The sequence below is a fragment of the Pseudochaenichthys georgianus genome, chromosome 17 (assembly GCF_902827115.2).
Source record: "Pseudochaenichthys georgianus chromosome 17, fPseGeo1.2, whole genome shotgun sequence".
Classification (NCBI taxonomy): domain Eukaryota; kingdom Metazoa; phylum Chordata; class Actinopteri; order Perciformes; family Channichthyidae; genus Pseudochaenichthys; species Pseudochaenichthys georgianus.
The window spans coordinates 12877158-12897686 of record NC_047519.1 but is presented as its reverse complement, the minus strand read 5'-3'; the positions used below and the strand labels follow the sequence as shown (position 1 = coordinate 12897686).

General features: G+C 40.7%; 2 protein-coding genes across 4 annotated transcripts in view; one reads left to right on the top strand and one right to left on the bottom strand.

The window, feature by feature from the left end:
• The window catches only part of LOC117461967 (zona pellucida sperm-binding protein 3-like), a 526690-nt gene that overhangs the window by 309573 nt on the left and 196588 nt on the right, over window positions 1-20529 (bottom strand). The gene's annotated exons all lie outside the window — the stretch shown is intronic.
• The window catches only part of carmil3 (capping protein regulator and myosin 1 linker 3), a 115497-nt gene that overhangs the window by 21439 nt on the left and 73529 nt on the right, over window positions 1-20529 (top strand). For all 3 annotated transcript variants that reach the window (XM_034103654.2, XM_034103653.2, XM_034103652.2), the window contains exons 7-11: window positions 4501-4595; window positions 5701-5771; window positions 5897-5970; window positions 16743-16818; window positions 18466-18554. In XM_034103654.2, coding sequence (XP_033959545.1) covers window positions 4501-4595; window positions 5701-5771; window positions 5897-5970; window positions 16743-16818; window positions 18466-18554 — 405 coding nt within the window. The remainder of the gene's footprint in view (window positions 1-4500; window positions 4596-5700; window positions 5772-5896; window positions 5971-16742; window positions 16819-18465; window positions 18555-20529) is intronic.

The following is a 20529-nucleotide window of genomic DNA, read 5'->3' as shown; positions in this document are numbered from 1 at the left end:
TTCTTAGGTGTATGAGAAAGTATTTTTACTCATATCATTAAAGGTGGGGTATGTAATTTATTTCAGAAACACTTTTTGTTATATTCCATGGAATGCTCTTAACATCCCGATAGCAATGAATATATTAAATGCTTTGACAATAAATACCAAACATTTTATCTGGAAGCCGTAGCGCTGTAAAAAGCATGACCAATAATTTTAGCCGAGCCAGCTAAAAATAACTGGATGGCCTACCTGCCTGTCAGCCTTCCATCTGTGCACAAACTTATCTCGTGCCCTCATTGGTCATGTGCGCGTTCGTGTGTGTTGGAGGAGGGGCTCTGTAAGGATGTGGCAGATTTCTTCCAGCTGTGTATTTTCAAATTCTAGTGCACTCGAGCTGGTTTCTCCAAAATGACCTACCCCACCTTTAAGGGTGCTAGCAGGCAGTTGAAAAGTTAAAGTCTTGATTATTCTCACCTGGGACTACTGGTGGGGGGTGTTGGGTGTTCAGTGCCTTGCTGAAGGGCACTTCAGCAATAGGAGCTAAGGGAGTGGGAAGCGTAATATGTACCTTGCTCTCATTCCCCAGCGTGTAATTGGGACCAGAGGCTTTCATAACACTACTTCTTAAAAGTCAAGGCAGTGCTCCTCCTGAGTGTGCTGTAGGGAAGCTTCACTTATATTATTATTATTTAGTTTTTTTCATTTAGTTAGACACAGTAATTTTGCATAGTTGTGTATAAAGATAATCCAATCCAATCCAACTTTATTTATATAGCACTTTAAAAACCTTCAGACCAAAGTGCTGTACACAACATAATATAAATACATTTAAAATACAAGATACAAACACAAAACAAACCAGAATAAACGTAATAATTAAAAAATAAATAACAGGCATATAATAAAAACAATAGACCACTGAAAGCAAATAAAAGCAACACTCTACTTGTTTCTGAATGCCAAGGAGAAGAGGTGGGTTTTCAAAACAGTCAGTGTGGGAGCCTGTCTGATGAGCAAGGGCAGGTCGTTCCACAGTTTAGGGGCGGCAGCAGAGAAAGCACGGTCCCCTCTGCGCTTAGACTTTGTTTTTGGCACCCTCAGGAGCAACTGATCAGCTGACCTGAGAGTGCGAGTGGGCGTGTAGCTGTGTAACAGCTCAGAGAGGTACGGCGGGGCCAGGCCATTCAGGGCTTTAAAAGTAAATAAAAGAGTTTTAAAATGAATCCTCAAATGAACGGGCAGCCAGTGGAGTGAAGATAAAATGGGGGAAATGTGCTCGTGTTTGCGTGTGCCAGTTAGTAGCCGTGCTGCTGCATTTTGCACCATCTGGAGGCGAGCAAGGGAGGATGCACTTATCCCCATATATAGTGCATTACAATAATCCAAGCGGGAGGTGACGAAGGCATGGATTACAGTTTCAAAGAGGTCACTATTTAAAAAAGGCTTTATTTTGGCTAGCTGCCTGAGGTGGAAGAAGCTGTTTTTAACAACTGCCTTGATCTGGCTGTCAAGCTTGAGTTCAGGGTCCATCTTTATCCCAAGATTTGTGATGGTAGGCCTGGTGGAGTGGCCCAGGGATCCTAGGTCTATAGGAGTGGTCCGAGGGGCACCAAAAACCATCACTTCGGTTTTGTCATCATTTAATTTTAAAAAGTTGCATGACATCCAGGACTTAATGTCTTCAAGGCAGTTTAACAGCGGTTTAATTGAATATGAGTCATTCTTTTTAAGTGGCACATATATTTGGCAATCGTCTGCATAACAATGGAAAGCGATACCGTGCTTCCTAAGAATGGACCCAAGAGGGAGCAAATACAGGGAGAATAACAGGGGGCCTAACACTGAGCCCTGTGGAACCCCACAAAGGAGAGGAGCAGACGAGGACTCAGAGTCCCCAAGGCTGATGCAGAAAGTCCTACCAGTCAGATACGACCTAAACCATTCGAGGGCTTTGCCCCTAATGCCCACCCACTGCTCCAAACGAGCTATCAGGATCTCATGGTCCACTGTATCAAAAGCGGCCGTTAGATCAAGGAGTAAAAGGATAATGCATTCACCCGAGTCTGTTGCTAAGAGGATATCATTAAAAACTCTTAAAAGAGCTGATTCCGTGCTGTGCAAGGTTTTAAAACCAGATTGGAATACCTCGAGTACCTTGTGCTCTTCCAGAAAAGCGAGAAGTTGACTGTATACAATCTTCTCTAGGATTTTTGACATAAAAGGTAACCTGGAAATGGGCCTAAAGTTTGCAAGAACTGTGGGATCCAGACTAGGTTTCTTAATAAGTGGTTGAACAACGGCATGTTTCCAATTTTCCGGAACAACCCCTGTGAGCAGACTGCTGTTAAAAACGTCAAGAACAAAAGGTCCTATAGTGGGGAATACCTCTTTAAAAAATCGAGGAGGGACAGGGTCGATTGGAGAACCAGAGGGTTTTATTTTGGAGACAATCTCCTGCACAGAGGACAGAGTCATATGCTCAAAACGGTCAAAAACAGCAAAGCAGGGGGCAGAGACAGAGGTGTCTTTTGATGGAGCAGTGATTTGAGTCCTAGTTGAAGTGACTTTATTAATAAAAAATTGAAGAAAATGTTCACAGACTGCAGGGGAGGTCTCCACACAGGTAGTCTGAGGGGCATTAAGAGCTGAATCTATTGTCTGAAATAGTACACGAGGTTTGTGACAGTTTAAAAGAATGATGTCAGAGAAATGTTTTATTTTTGCCTCTTTTACAGTTTTCTGGTAGAGACGCCAACACTGCCTCAACATTTGAAAAGACACTTGTAGTTTGTCCTTATTCCATTTTCTTTCAGCTCTACGGCATTCACGTCGGGCAGCACGAGTCGTGGCATTGAGCCAAGGCTCGGATTTAGTTTTGGGTCGCCTTGTTTTTAATGGAGCCACAGTGTCCATAGCAGCTTTACATGTGGAGTGAAACCATAAACTAAGCTCCTCCGTAGTGTTAGACATAGGCTCATGGATAACACCGTTTTCATGATTAAACACGGCCGAAAACTGACCAGCAGTAATGCATAATGCTACACTATTGTTAATAGTATACTATTTGTTGAATTGGATTACGATGGTTTCCAACTCTTTCCAATAGTAATAGGAGTGTTGTTAAGATCAAAAGTTAACATTAAAATGAAATAAATAGATGTGATAACTTTCAAACTTCAAAACATCAATAAGAATATATTTCATTCAGCAGTGTCCTCATGAAGCCCACTTGGACTAGGCTGGAGTATAATGCAAGTCATTGGGATGTATCCTCTGGGCACCATGAACGTCTAAGCAGAATGTCACCCCCATTCGTATTCTAACTATTGAGATAGTTCAGTCTCAACCGAAGCTAAATCCTTTTTGACTTATTTTTGACTTTTGTGATCCAATGATTTGTTTTCTCTATGTTCTGACGCTGTGGGCATCCCCTCATAAAAGGGGACAGACTGTACAGTGTGCAGTGCATTTCCTTCTGAGACCTTGGTTTCCTTGCTTGCTAATCTCCTACAGCACTTTCCTCTCCTGGTAAAACCTGCAGTCTCCATATGTGGCGCTGGTTGCTCGTACTATCTACCTCTTTACATCCAAAAAAGTAACACTGAGGCCGTCGTGCATGTTGGCACGAAGGACTTGGAACGCAGTTCATAGGTTTGCTGTACCGAGGAACGACTTTAAAGAGCTAGTAGCACGGCTGGAGACTAGTTTTAAAGTAGTTTTTTTGTGGCCTCCTTTTTATTTGATTACCTGTTTCCAACTTTCCATTCAACATGGAAGAGAACCCCATGTATGTCAAATCAAGCATCTGAAATAGGAAATACATGTACGTTTACAAATGTCTATACATTTACAGGAACAAGTTGCATGGATTTAAATACAAAACTAATGGTGTCAATAAAATAAAAAAAGAATGTCAACTCAGGACAACCTAAGATAATGACATTGGTTTGATCTGCTCAGGTCAAGAATTTCAAATAAATTACAATAAATAATTGTAACTTTCAATGAAACATCCGATGACCTAAACTACTGTATAACCATCATGCTCCCATCCATCGATATGCAACCTTCCCCAGCTACCCAGAGTTCATAGTTCTTTTAAGATATATATTTATAATTGGACCTATATATCAATGTTTTTCCTTTTTTTTGGCGGGGGGGGGGGGGGGTTATTGAAGTGTCAGTGTAGAAGGGGGGATACGGAGGGGTGACGCCAGCTGTAACAACTGAGCTATACGGCCAATTCCTACTCTCTTTTTGTGTTAAATGTTTTCCCTATAAACTGTCAATACATGAAATACAAAAATAATAAATGATGGGTGGTTACTGATCCCTTAACTTAACATGATTAAATGTACCCGTTCACCCCGTGCAGCCCAAATTGGTAGATTACAGGAAGCATAATGCAAACCAATTGTGCAACATACAGTATAAGCGTATACGAATATACAAATATAGCCATGGCTGTAGACTCTTCTATGGTTTCAACCCGTTCTCTCCGTCTTCTTCTTTCAGCCCTCCAATCTGTCGAGCAGAAGGAGACGTGACCGATGGAAGTATCAAGTTTTCAGCCAACTCCGAATCGTCATTGGATCCCCAGAAATCATGCGGTACGTCTGCTAACGTCTACATATTGCACAAAACCCGATCGGACACCGAGTTCAGAGTCCATCCACTCCCGCTGACTCAGGGTGAATCTTTTTGGAGTCTCATCCTAAAGTGGGTCAGCAGACCAAAGTTGCTGAATGCTCTTTTCTCCTGCTCGTAATCCCGTTAATCTACAAGAAGTGCTCTTTCATGCCTCAACACTTTCATCTCACCTCGATATTCACTGCTGATCTCTCTCTGCTCTTTCTGCCTTCCACTTTCATCTCTGGCCTGCTTTCATCCATACTTCCATTACCCTGCTTTATTCTGTCCTGATCCATTGTGACCTTATTATTATTATAATTATTCATATATGTAAAGTTTTATTATATCTTTAAACCCCTAATTGATAGTCTGTGTCGTTTTCTTTCACTCATTTCTCCCCATAGAGCACGTGTTATCTGTGTTTGGTCTAGAGACGGCAATGGGTGAAGGGAATAGTCTTATAGGCTACGGTGGCCGACAGGTGCAAACAGCTGACAACACTTCCATTAGGAAATGAACATCAACATATTGTATTTCATTCTTTGCATATTTCTAATCCTTGTAAACCATTTTTTTATTTTTTTATAATGGTTTATATAATACCTATATTTCCATGGCTTGGATATATCTTACAACATTCTCTTGCACTTTTTTATTTCTATTCTGTTATTTATTTTACCATTTTTAATTGGTTGTCTTTGTTTGATGTCCTGTATATATTCATGGTGCGCTGTTAGAGGAGCCTGGGACTTCAGTCTTTCATTGCCATATCTACACTGTAGTTGCATGACAACAAAGCCTTGGATCTGGAATTCTCAAAAAGCGCTATAAATATTCATTTATATTTCTTTCATAATATTCTTCGCTATAGTTTTTAAAGTATTGCTATATTCTTCCCTGGCTTTAATGTTTTAAGTGCTATAAATATTCATACATACCTACAATTCAAATAATAATGTTTTTGATGACCCCCGCCTACCATGTGTCTATCACTACAATAAGTAACATATTTCACTTCCATATATAATATGCCTTATTTTTACATTTTAATTTATCTTAGTCTGTTATGTTATGCAACTTCAGGAGGTTTTTCGGAGACCTACGCGGCCCTTTGTGACTACAACGGAATCGGCTGCAAAGAAGAAGTGCAGTGGGTAAGGACGTTTATACATCAAATATATCTCGTCTTTTTATTTTACTGTCCCATATTTTTCAGTAACAAGTACTTTGTTTCCTTTCTTGTCATCCTCCCTCTCTTCCCTCCCCTCCTCTGCTCCAGGATGTCGACACCATCTACCACTCTCAGGACAACAGGGAGTTCAACCTAGTGGATTTCAGCCACCTCGACAGCAGGTGACACACTTTGTTAACATTTGCACCACATCCAGTCTGATTACAGTTGAAAATGAGGGTTAAGTGCTGACTTTCAGCGTTTATTTAAGGATGTCTAAATGCACATCAGTGGGCATTTAGGGGACAGGAAGTAGTTGGAGTTAATGCGTGGCTCTCTGTAACACACAGATATTTGGCATTTTCCTTTGTGATGCTTCGCCAGATTCTTAGCAGCCATTGTTTATTGTCCGATTTTTTACTTTCTTATCCTACTTATCGGCATTGGGGTTTCAATCCCATTCACTGGCTCCTTCAAAGTTTATGTAATTACTTTACAAGTTTAATGATGTGCTGATAGTCTCAAAAGTTAGAATTTTAGACTACGTATTTGTCCTACATTACTCAACCTTTCCACATCACACTTATGTAAAGCCGTTCACTCATATTAACTTTGTCTTCTTCTCTCAGATGTTTGTTTTCTTCTGATCTCAAGCCAGCCTTGAGAGAAGTGGCATTAACACGCCCACTTGCTCGCTCTGCATGCACAATGATTTACAAAAGTCACGATCAGGGTCAAATTGAATTCTCATATACTTGTGTTGTAGAGAGCATGTGTGAGCATTTACCTAACTAAATCCGATGTCATGAAGTCCAGCCGGTACATTTTTGATGTGAGAAAAACGCTCCCCTTTATCGAAGGAATTTGAAAACAGCCTTCTTTTTTCAAACTCTGCACATCCACACATCATTGTGCACAGTGAAGGTCGAACTTCAGAGTGAAGCAACAGTGAGGAAACACTTTCTGGAGACGACGGGGACCCTTTTTCGGAACAATATTTGGCCAATGTTCTTTAGTAATTGCCAATCTATTTTACCAGGTTATTTTGTAGAAATATAAGTTAGTTTACAGGGTATGAAATAAAGGTGCTGCGCTGTACATCCGCTCCTAATAATGTCCCCAGCAGTGGAACATATTGCACCCTGTTGTTCCAAGGCAACTACCAGGAACAGACATCATTATCCACCATACTGTGCAGGCGGAGCTGTTGTTGTGAATGTAACTAGGCTATGGACCAGTGTGATTATTCTTCCCCCCGTCAGAGTTGGCTGAAAAATCATGTTATTCATGACCAGTGTTGGGCAAGTTACTTCCAAAATGTAATATATTACATATTACTTATTACTCTCTTTTGAAAGTAATAAGTTACATTACAAAATTACTCTCTCTGAAATGTAATGAGTTACACTACTTTAGTTACTTTTCTAGTTACTTTCACCAAAATAACCGCAAAAGAATGGGTATTTTAAATGCTAAAATGTAGTTTAGTGCAGCTCATTATACATCCAATGAAGGGCAATGTGGTATAGCATAACCACTGTGTAGGCCCTTAAGGCTATAACAACTTGTATTACACGGGTTAGTTGAATACTCGATTCTGATTGTAACTTCTTAACATGTGACACGTTGTTAATACAGTAGTACAGACCACTGTCAAGGACTATGAAGGTTGCTAAGGAGGATCAAGAAAGAGAAAGGAAAAGAGGTTAAAAGACGGAGCGCTAGACGTCAGATGAATCACCAGAAGAAGGCAGAGAGAAAGTAAACACTAACAGGACACGGAATGGGCTCTGCAGTGTGTTTAGTATATGGCCGTGTACAGGCCCGGTTCCAGAACAACATGACTCGGGGTGCCTCTGAGATTACAGGGGCGCAGCAGTACAGCAGTAGGTTTACATGAGCAATAGTGGCCGGCAACAGCAATGAGAAATAGCATTGATGGTCCCCAATGAACAGATTATGGCATTTGTTATGTTTTGAAACCAAGCAAGTGAGAACATTTCAAGTGAGTTAAAAGTGCAATCCTGAAATATGTCATACAGTCCAAAGTGGACTGTGGCAAAGAAAAGCACAACAGCTTCAAAACTGTACTGATAAAACAAATGAGAACATTTTGTAAATCAAGGCAAATATTATTTGAACCAGCTCATGGTTTGAAATGGCAAACATTGAAAAGCAAAAGTATTATTAAAACCATGTAGCCTACTAAACATCACCTTGGTCCCATCACTCTGGGAAGAGAATATTTACTGCTTGAAAACTGGTATCACATCATCATCATGTGAGGTTGACTTTGTGACCTGGAGATCATTTCAGCTGCAACATCAGCTCATTGATAAGCTTGGGATATGAGATATTTTTGTAGACATTCGTGGTGAAGGCATCTGTGCTATTGTATGCATTATTTTTGACCCAACATTTCTACAGGCATGGCAGAGTATGGATCTATTTTCACATATTCTAGCCCTTGTCTATTTGTATACCACGAGCTGCAAAATGACCACCTAACCCCACTGTGCAGGCGGTACTTGTTTAGATATACCTGGGCAGGCTCTGTTTTGCCGTGGTATCCTGGCTGGCACCTGCGGGCCGCAGAGGGGCGGCGGTGTTTCGGGCGATGAAGAGTGCTGCTCCGGGGTTGAGGGCGGCGAGTCAGGCGGGAGTAGCTAGTGTCCACAACGGAGGGTAACGTGATGTCCCCATCTGACCTGTTGCTACGGTCTGCAGTAGATGCAGTGTTGCTGGCGTTTAGTGATGGTTGCTTTAACAATTTTCGTATAAATGATTATCCACAGATGTGTGTCACTGCTGTGGAAGCACTTTGGAAATGATGCACGCGCAGCGGAGCAGGTCACGCGCACCTGACACAATTTGTTGTTAGTATTTTTCGCTCCGTTCTCTTTTTTGAATAGAGGGTGAATAACATTCAACTGCCCCGAAGATCCCGGCGCGAAGCCTGAAGAGTAAACACCAGGTTTACTAATCTACTCGCACGTATGTCTGGTGTCGGAATGTCTCGCTATGTTAGTACATTGTTAAAAAACAAAACGCCATTTAATTTCGGGTTAAAATGTGTTGTAACTGCGTTACTGAGCATTGTAACGGGTAATATATTACCCACATTTCATTAGTAATGCGTTACATTACTTCGTTACAGCAAAAAGTAATATATTACTGTAACTCCGTTACTTTTGTCACCCAACACTGTTCATGACCCCTCTTGTTTGTTGCATTGCAAAAGCTCTTCACCTTAGCCTTAACTTAAAGCAGAAGTCTTATCAAAGTAATTCTTCCCTGTGAATTATTTAATTTGAAATGTGTACTGTATCCAGTGTTGAATGTACACTCTCATGGCACTTGGTCCAAATGACGGGGTCGTATCTTTCTTTAGATTCCGGTATCAAGGGTTGGGGTTAATATATTCCCAAACTTCACTTTCCCTGGCAACCTTTTCCTAGGGAGGCAGGAAGGTAGCATCCTTACGAGGTGCCCGGACCAACTCATCTGGACCCTTTCTATGTAAAGGAGCACTGGCTCTACTCAGAGTGAACTGAACATTTCACCCCATCCCTAACTACGATGCCAGCTGCAGCTTATATTCGCAATCTCTTTCTGTCCGTCATGACCCACTCTTCAAATCCAATTCAAGACATTAACATGTGTAGCTGAATGATTAATTCAGTCAGCCTTCTTTATTCAACCAATACACTTTATTACCATCCCATTTTTGTTTCGGTGCACAAACTGATCTATCCTCTTTTATTGCATTTCTGATAGAATATCTGCTCGATGTGGTCGATGCACATGCCATGGGACCTGTAATTCAACCTCCATATGCCATCCTTAACAATCAACCAGGACTGAAATGTGTGGGATTGTAACTGCAGCATTTCATTTGAAACCCACTGTGTAGTCCCAAAGCAATAACAACATATCATTGTCCTAATACTTTGAGACTGAAGTTTTGAAAGACTTTCCGTCCTCATCCTGCTTCACGATGTTCTGCAAGAATTGCTTTCCAGACTTCTGTCTGCCCCGTTCTTATCTGACAGGAGAGTGGCTGCTGGTTTAACAAGACCCTCCCTGGGTAAAGTGTTAAGTGTATTGGTCTGTCGTTCCCTTTCTGGCACACTTGTTGTCCTGTTTCTCTCCTCAGTTTTCTAAGAAGTGTTGAAAGATCACAAAGAAGTGGAATGATGAGCTTGTCGAAGGCAGAATCCAGCACTCACAAACAGCTGTAAAATGCCATATGTCGTCTCCTCTACTCCCCGCTGGTATCTTTTGAAATCTCCCATTTGCTTTCCCAGACATATTGAGGAAGAGCGTACGTGCCGTCGAGTGCTGCCGATCATAACAACATTTGACAGCTGACATGCAAAGAGAGCATTCAACATAGCTTCCTCAGCTTTTGATTCGACGAATGTTTTGTCCAAAGGCCTTCGGGAATTATTTCTACTTTTCGTGTAGAAACAACAATTCCAACTGGAGGGGATGCATTCCTATTTAAAAACGTGTTTCTAATAACACCGTAGAAGCGAAGCCTTGCTATGCTGCTAAATCAAAAATCCATTCATAGACGCGTGATTGCCGCAGTGACTCTTGAATATATTAATATTGTTCATATTGAAAAGTACGTCATCGCTGTTGTTTATCCTCCAATATTTTAAATAGTGTGATGAAGAGAGAGCCTTTGCAGGGGAAGCTGCATACCCAATGCTTTTTTTTACATCTTCCTATAAAATATTGTTCCCTTGAGCCCACAATAGAATGATTAAGACTCTCTCCCTGCTTTTCTACCAAACGTGTATCAAAGATTGAACAAAAGTACTCACAGAAAGGAATCACAAAGACATGCAGAGAAACAATACATGTGCCAGAAACCATTTTGGTGCATTACTTTCCTTCCTCCTCTTCTTGTCCTTCCGTATCCTTTCAATCTACCCTGATCGAGCCCATCGGACATTACCGCGGGCAACAAAGCAATGCCTTTTTCTGCTGACTGCTGTGCTGTCCGTCCAAACATCGGCTCCACTCATGCCTCCTGACTGAAAGCGGACACCCTTTTTTCTCGTCTCGCCCTGTTCATATTCCCTCCTTCACTATTTATTTCCCCCAGCTCTGTTCTTCTAGCTGTCTTCTCTCTGAATCACTCCTCTCATCACAAACAAACACACACGCTTTGCCTGTCTCTGTTACTTCTGTCTGGCCACTGCAGGTTTACACAATATTGCAGAATGGACTTTCACCGTGGCTGATTTCTCGTACTTTGCTACTTACATTTGCTATTGCGAGTTCATCAGTGTGTCCCAGTATGAAGAATTGCAAAATGAAGTGCACTATGAGAAAGGGCACTCAAAATGGTTAAAAGTTTAGTTGGGAACACTCAAGCCCCCAGAAATTCTTCGGACTCTGAGGAAAATATTCGTAGTGGCCAAACGGCAGTACTACAACTTCTGTATCTGTCCGTGACGTCACCTGGCCCAGAAATACTTTTTCCCACTGACTTACATTGGGAAAGAGACGTCTCTAAATCAGCTTTTTTTAAACAAAAATAACGACCCAGTATTAACAGTTTATTGCCCTTATTTAAATCATTACGTTTAAAGGTGGGGTAGGTAAGTTTCAGAAACCGGCTAAACGGATTGGTTGTACTTTTTACAGTATTACAGGTTCCACAGATGATACTTTTTTTAATGGATTTTTTGTCAAAGCACTTCAGATATTCATTGCTATCGGGATGTTAAGAGCATTCCATGGAATATAACAAAAAGTGTATCTCGAGCCGGTTTCTAAAACTTACCTACCCCACCTTTAAAAGTTGTAAAATGTGCTAAAAGCCAATCCAGATGTATTTTCTCTATCCATACATTCTACTGAGCCGAAAGCGTGAGATGGGGGGCGGGGCTTAAGAGGAAACTCAACTGGGCATGCTCTGTGTGTGCACATACGGGTACTTCTGCTCTGACAGCCAGGCATGACAGGTAATTTGTCACGCTGTAGCCAGTTCTGATTATGCATCCATGGGAATGCTGAACACTTCAACGGTCGCCATCTTGGCTACATAAATGAAGTTGTGCAACCAGCTGCAATTGCGATTGCTCAGGTGAACACGGCAATATAAAATAAAGTTATAACGAGAGGGAAGTGTGTGTGTGTGTGTGTGTGTGTGTGTGTGTGTGTGTGTGTGTGTGTGTGTGTGTGTGTGGTGTGTGTGTGTGTGTGTGTGTGTGTGTGTGTGTGTGTGGTGTGGGTGTGTGTGTGTGTGTGTGTGTGTGTGTGTGTGTGTGTGTGTGTGTGTGTGTGTGTGTGTGTGTGTGTGTGTGTGTGTGGTGTGTGTGTGTGTGTGTGTGTGTGTGTGTGTGTGTGTGTGTGTGTGTGTGTGTGTGTGTGTGTGTGTGAGAATTTCAATTTCAATTTCATGCCTGGTCCAACTTCTCTGTCTGGATTGTTCGTTCTCTTACTGTAGGCGCTCTACAGCTCACTGCTACCGTCGGCATTACCTGTCAATGTTAGAGGACAGAGTCACTGACTGTCCGGGGTTAGACTGTAACCCGGTTATCGACTTTTCCCTGGCTAGCAGTCCCTCGGTTAAAATCCAGCCGCTGTTGCTTAGGTGGAGGTGGAGTGGTGTCGGCTGAGTCTGTGCCGGTCTTAGTTACTAGCTTCGTCCAAGCATTTTGTTTTTGCAGATGTTTTAAGAGATTTGAATGACTGGTCTGGGCAGTAGATAGGCTCTTTGACCCGCCAGGACACAACTTACATTTAACTTAAACGTTCTTTTCTTTGTGCTCGACAAAAGTGAAATAGTGAGAATATCTCCAGGTGGAGAAACTAGACTTGAGCTCCGCCGCCGCCATGATAGTCTTGTTAGTAAACAACACAAACACGCCCACAGCCCGTCTCCGCATGTGACACAGGAAGTATCTAAGTACTGTACTTAAGTACAGTTCTCATCTCTGTTCACCTGGCTGTTGACTATATAAAAAAACGAACGCAGTAACGGAGTAACGCACCATGTAATAACGGTAACTGAGTTACTGAATTTAAAAAGTAATGTATTAGTTACTGCCAAAAATAACGGAGTTACGGTAACACTGTTTATTACCATACAGCCTCTTTGCGTGCTTCAAAAACCAATCATCTTCCATCTGGCTATGAAGGGTGGTTGGATCAACCATCAGCCAAATTGCTGTCAAATCTATTTTGAATATTTATAATATAAATGCATGATTCCTAAGGAATGTAGTGCCTTTTGACCTTTCTGCCTCTCGTGCCAACAATTAGGTCAGAATATCCACCTTCGATGGCCAGGATATTCTCACAAAGAGCCATACATATTCATTCTAAGGTGAATACAAATGTTTTGCCGACCCCTGGTGACCTTTTGTCTAACACTACAACAAGAAAAATCTTTTACTTATTTCACACAAATCTAATGAGCACATAGTCATGACTTTTACACTGCAGATCAATGTTTTGGATGCCTCATGTCCTTCCCTCAACTCAAATTCACAAGCTCTCACATTATCTAATAGGCTTACTGCCATGAGATGCTGTGAGCACAGTCATGCACCCAGGGAGCCTTTGAATCAGAGGACCCTGTGACCTTTTCGCCTGTGAAATCTCAGGATAAATGATCTATCTTAGCCTTTTTCAAGGTCTATAGAATATTATAATCATAATTCTCTGTAATACATGGAGCCTTTAAGGTGTCCTAGAAGGTCAACCTCGGATCATAATAACGTTAACAACAAGCCTGTCAATGTATATGCTTTGTGAGTGTGACCTTGTGCTGTCATCTTATACAACCAATGCTTTTACGATTAATTTGGTTATATAAACTCTTATTTTGTTGTCAAAGTACCCCAGATCGATGCAATTACATTTTTTAAAATAAACTATTCTATGTTATGTGGAAACAAATGTATTTATACTGCAATGTATATTGCAAAAAAAGTAATACTATGTTTCTTTTTTTAATATTGCGTCTGTACAGAAAATATGGCTAGCTTAAAGGACCCATGACATGGCCATTTCTACTGATCATAATTCCATTGTTGAGGTCTACTAGAATAGATTTACATTGTTCAATGTTCCAAAATCACATTGGTTTCTCACCTATGGCAGCCTGGCTGTGAGTTTGTGTGTGTGCTCAGGCTGAGTTCAGGCTGAGAAATCCGTGGAGCCGCAGCTGGGAAAAGGTGTGTGTGTGTGTGTGTGTGTGTGTGTGTGTGTGTGTGTGTGTGTGTGTGTGTGTGTGTGTGTGTGTGTGTGTGTGTGTGTGTGTGTGTGTGTGTGTGTGTGTGTGTGTGTGTGTGTGTGTGTGTGTGTGTGTGTGTGTGTGTGTGTGTGTGTGTGTGTGTGTGTGTGTGTGTGTGTGTGTGTGTGTGTGTGTGTGTGTGGTGTGTGTGTGTGTGTGTGTGTGTGTGTGTGTGGTGTGTGTGTGTGTGGTGTGTGTGTGTGTGTGTGTGTGTGTGTGTGTGTGTGTGTGTGTGTGTGTGTGTGTGTGTGTGTGTGTGTGTGTGTGTGTGTGTGTGTGTGTGTGTGTGTGTGTGTGTGTGTGTGTGTGTGTGTGTGTGTGTGTGTGTGTGTGTGTGTGTGTGTGTGTGTGTGTGTGTGTAAAAAAAAAAATGGAAAAAGAAAAATCTCCAACGAGGCGTTTTGACAGGACTGTGTTAGAGTTTTACTCGCTACAGGGTGTACTTTGAGGGTTTGTGACTGCAGACCGTTTACATGCAGAAAAAGCTATATAACACACAAGGGGACGGGTAGTAACCGGAAAAGCATATGATGGGACCTTTAACATCTCATCATTTCTATAGCAAAACAGAATAGCTAATTGGCTGCTGGTGGCCGGAGCTTTTCATTGATAGACATGAGAGGGGTATACATTTTCTCCGCCAGAGAGTGGATAGGCATATTTTCCCTATATATATATTTCCCTGGCAGCCTTAGACCATACACAGTAAAGTAGTGTCTTTGTTTGCATTGGTTTATATAAAACGTGTCATTCACCTTGTATACACATACTAATGTGTATTTGTAAGCACTGTTCAAACTAGAAAGTTCTCTAAATCCCTTACCCCCGATTTAATTTGTACCTTTACCCTAAAGCTAGACTATTTATTATCTGATCTTATCTTAAAATTAGTTTCCTGTCCCAAACCCAAGTAGATCGGAGTGTATAAGTGTAAACAAGTGACAGATTGACCTGCAGTTACATTACATTGCATTTAGCTGACGCTTTTATCCAAAGCGACTTACAATAAGTGCGTTCGACCAGGAAGACACAAACTTGAAGAAAACAGAATCATAAAGTACATCAGGTTTCATAGAGCAAAAACATTTCAAGTGCTACTCAACTGGCTTTAGATAAGCCCGTCCTTTTGTTAGTATCTTTTTATTTGTATTTAACCTTTATTTAACCAGATAAAAAGCATTGAGATAAAATCTCATTTACAATGCTGACCTGGCCAAGAAGGCAGCAACGTTACACATAACACATAACACATAACACAAACATGTAAAATACTGAGAACACAACTAAGAAAACAAAAGACGAAAAAGCAGTCACTACATTGTGCACATTTAGGACAGTAAGAAAGGGGCACTGCTTATTACTATATATATATATATATATATATATATATATATCAGTGCTTAGTTAGTATATAAGTGCTTAGTTAGTATATGAGTGCTTTGTTAGTATATGAGTGCTTAGTTAGTATATGAGTGCTTAGTTAGTATATGAGTGCTTAGTTAGTATATGAGTGCTTAGTTAGTATATGAGTGCTTTGTTAGTATATGAATGCTTAGTTAGTATATGAGTGCTTTGTTAGTATATGAATGCTTAGTTAGTATATGAGTGCTTTGTTAGTATATGAATGCTTTGTTAGTATATGAGTGCTTAGTTAGTATATGAATGCTTTGTTAGTATATGAGTGCTTAGTTAGTATATGAATGCTTTGTTAGTATATGAGTTCTTTGTTAGTATATGAGTGCTTAGTTAGTATGTAAGTGCTTAGTTAGTAATTGTATTGCTCAAAGTGGAGTCGAAAGAGATGAGTTTAGTCCAAGACGACACATGAACACCAACTCGCCGCATGACTGAGTGAAACCTCATAGAGGTCAATTACATGTCCTGCTGTCAAAACATGAATCAACAGTCAGTGTTGATGATGAATCTTGACATCTTCTGCCCTCTCACACACACGCAGACTCCGATGGGCCAGTCAGAATGAACTGGTATGCAGTGATGGCTTTTCCCGAAAAAGGAACACAGCCTGAAGCCGTTTTTACTCCACGGAGATCTACACTAATGTCTGGCTACTGCAGTTAATGGCAACAGGACCCCTCCCTGGCTAAATTACAATTTCTCTTCCTCTCTTTTTCACTTTGTAGTTTCCCTATGTCTCTCCTTTTTTCCCTCTCTCTGGGCTTATTCTCTTTCCCTGCTTGTTTGGCAGATGATATATAGCAGGTGTGGCATTAGTTGGACCTCGGAGGATTCTAAAACTCTCGCTTTCTCCTCTCACAAACACCCAGAGGATGGTTTCAGTGTAGCAGTGGATGTAGGAGTGTTTGAGGTCTGCAGCTAGGATCAAACTGTGGCTTTATTGAATGAGTAATCCACTGACCCCGGCATCGATCTTTCCATCTTTCTCTCCCCCCCCCCCCCCCTTTTCCTTATTCTCTGCGTCTTCTCCTCCTCCTCCTCGGCAGGGTTGCAGTATCAGTCATCTTTTAGAAAGCAGCCCTGCCCCGAGTGTACTCCCTGTCACAATGATGAACTGCTTTTTACTAAACGGGGAGTAAAGAAAAAAAGAGTTTGGCCCACGATAATGTGAATTTATGGATCAATAACCTCAAATGGTTTGGAGCAGATGGAGTTTGCTAATTTAAAGATTTGAATCTATCTCTAATGTGTGTGTGTGTGTGTGTGTCTCCATTTCAGGGACTTGGCGGTAATCGTGGCATCCATTGCGTACAACACCTGGTTCACCAAGCTGCACTGCAAAGACATGCGCATAGTAACTATCTTTTTTTTTTTTTTTAAATCTTCCTCACTTTTGCTAGATGGTTACAGAATGGTTAGCATTTTCAGTCAACATTAATCAATATGGCTATGGGTTTGTACAAATTCATCGTGTATTGTACATGGATCCTCACTGTGTTGTCATTACATCTCTTGAGATGACATACTAAATGAAAGCAAGTTAAGAAACCCATGATTGAAAGAGAACGGTGAGTCAGCATTGTTTTATGTTCCTATTAAAAGAGGATGTGAATCTTTATTAAATATTCATATTGTGCATTAGAGTGAGTGGTATCCATCTTATGTGAAAACACTCAGTTAAACAAACAAGTATTATTTGTAATGTAATATCAAATATCTTGATAATTAATGCCCCTCATATGTGGTTTCAAATGTCAAAAGAACCGTTTAAAACAGATGTTGGCACCTCGAGTGACTACCAGTCAACAAACAAACCAAAAGGGCAACCAGCAGTTTTTTGGTTGGCTGCCTCGGTCTGAAAACATGGGAGTGAACAAGCCCTTCAGATTTGTCTCCCATTCCTGAATCACATAACGGCTTATAAGAACCGTTCCAAATTTGAGTCTCTACCTACACAATTTCTTCATTTGGCAGCGCAAGGTTGAGTATTGCAACAAACTGAACACCCCTCCCTTTCAAGACTCATACATCTCTGTAGTTTGATTTGTCCTTGTTATTTTCGAGGGTCTGAAGTGGACAGGGCTTAGCTCAAAAATGGTGATAATTATTGATTTTTTTCAATACTTGGTTGACTGAAATGTTCATTATAATTTGATGACAAAATGTGGTATTTGAAACGAGCTTTAACGAAAGAAATACTAGGGAGTAAATATTTGTACCCGTAAATACTTAAAATTGATAAAAATGTAAACTAAACCAGTACTATATTTCAAGTTCGATTAAAATATTACATAACAATTACAAAAATGTGCCTAAAACTACTGTAATAAGCATTTTCATTATGAGACTGGACTTCTTTGAGGCAGAAAAAAGGGTTCTGATTATTGATTTTGACATAATAATAATCTGACAACCCAAAAAGGTAAACAACATTTTAATTAAAGGTAAAATCTTGAAAGAATAAGCATTTGACTAGTAATGACCAAAAGATGTCTGAAGTTTCATGACTTTTCATGACATGTTCTTTCTAACGAGTCAGACTAAATCTAAAATATGTGATATCAACTTTGCTCAATACGTCGAGACATCGTCCATGACGCTATTTATCTTAATTTACCTAAAGGGAATTTAACAAATGACTGCCTTCACAGAACCACTTCAAAAGTTCAACCCAGTCAGCTTTGTGTGTGTTGTAGTTGCTAAAATATAATAAATACATGTTTGTCTTAAGAAACTAAGAGACAGATATGTTAGACCAATATGACCTCTGCTCATGTACGTCTAGACATAGTCCTTGAGGCTATTTATCTCATCGTGCATTTAGCAAATTGTGGCTTTCACAAAAGTACTTTGAAAGTGTAAAATCAGCAATCCATTAATCAGGCTTTACCGATCCTAATCAGACTCCGGTTGCTTCAGACTACATCTTGCTTTTACATTCTCTTCCTTTTGAGCCCCCTCGTCCCAGGAGCCTTCAGGTTTTTTTTTCTTTTTCCTCCAGGGGTCCGAGGTGGTGGACCAGGTTCTGCACACAGTCAGCAAGTCCAACACTCTGGAGGAGCTCACTCTGGAGAATGCAGGACTGAAATCGTAGGTTTGACATCTTCCTCCCGCCCTGTCACCTCTCTGTTAATGCAACTTCCTCTCCTTTTCTTCCTCTCCTCCCACCTTGTCCTCTCAGACAACACCTATCCCTCTTCTCTTTTGTCCTTTTTATAATCGCCCCGGTTTTTTCGCTTCCCTTTTCTCTGCTTTGCTTGTACTCTTTCTTCCCACTTCCTTCTCGTCTCACCTCTTTACCTCAGCCCTTCCCACCTCCCCTCCTCACCCCAGCTCTTCCCACCTCCTCTCCTACCCTTGTGTGTTAACCTTTCAAATTCTGTCTCTCCTCTTCTTTCTCCCTCTCACACCTCTGTTAACCTTCTCCAGATAAAGGTCTCTCCTGTCTGTGCGTGGTTATTTTCCCCACGTTTGAGAATATTTTTGGGCTTCACCTGGCGAGAAATCTCCCCTTCTATGCATTGTTAGGATCATGTAGCCAAGTTTTTTTTCTATTACGAATTCATTGAGAATAATAATGAGGTACCAAATGTTTATATTTTCAATGTGTTAAACCTAATAAAGAGGGCAATTTGTATTTAATGCTCTAGACAAGCACTGCACCAAACTCTAACAGGGAAGAAAGAAATCCCTTTTTATACAAAGATGCTCAAAGAGTGCAGTGAATGTTAAAGTATGTGACTTTATAGACTCCCACCTAAATACCATACTTCCTATCACCTCTTCAATATGTGATTTAAAAGTAATTTTGGGCACAAATGAGAAAGTACAGCACAGTAAGAAAAACACTTGTTTGCAAGTACATAACGTGCTTTAAGTTCAAAGCTTCTCTCAATGGAAACGGCTTTGAACGACGCGTCATGCTTTATTATGTAGTCACTCGAATGAAAAGATGAAACAAAAGGTGTTTTTGTTGTTTAAATGTAATTTATAGTGCCGTTAGACTGCCTTGTTTATACAGGTGCGTACGCGATGCAAACTGTTTTATAAAGGCAGTTAAGGTGTTGTTCATTTAAAAGGTTTACCCCCAACAGATATGTATCAAAGGAGAGTATTTCATGACAACAAACACATTGTGAATTTGGGGTTTTATCGGTATCTTCAAAACATATGTTTAATCTTTTCCTTCTGGAGTTACGGCCCCTACACACGGCGGCGTGCGTTGTCGCTTGCCGGTGGGCATGTCTGAAGCTACAGTAGACCAACAACCAATCACCTGAATCTCCCGCCCCGGACACACAAGCAGCGGTTTCATTGGCTAGAGCTTGTACTGGCATATGATTTCAAATTGGCTTCCGTCGAAGCGTCAAAAGTAGAACATTGCTCTACTTTTGCAGCGAGCACCGCGAGAAAAGCTACGCTTTGCTCCCACAATGCAGTTTGGCGAGGCGTGACGTCACCCCATTCAAAGTGAATGGGCAGAAGCGTTGAAGCGGCAACGCACGCCGCCTTGTGTAGGGGAAATGTTTGAATCTATGGAGTCGGAAACTATCCAAATAGTATAAGACTATCAGTATTAATGTAGATTCATCTCTATCTGCAACTGTGCAGCTATGCCAGATTAACAGAGTAAATAGACGAGATAAATGTATTCAAATGTCAACGTTGGGAATAAAGCTTCAAACTATTCAATGCAGCCCTCGAAAATATATGTTTTTCTGCCAGTCCTGACTTCACATGCTCATGCTTGATGACATATTTCTAAGTGAAGTGGGATTGATCCCAAATAAGTCATTGTCATCTGCAGTTACATTAGCTCCTCGCAAAAATATTAATATATTTATTTACGGACATTTCTAGAATATCAAAACCTTTGTCTCTATTCAATATTATCATTGAAATTCACACCAATGACAAAAATCATTACCCAGCATATCAATATACATATAGTGAAAACAACCAATAATGTACAAGCATTTGTAAATACTTAGCTTTTATTTTGAAATGTATAGTGTGAGTACATCTTAAGTCAACTTTAGCACAAAAGTTGTTTTATATCAATAAG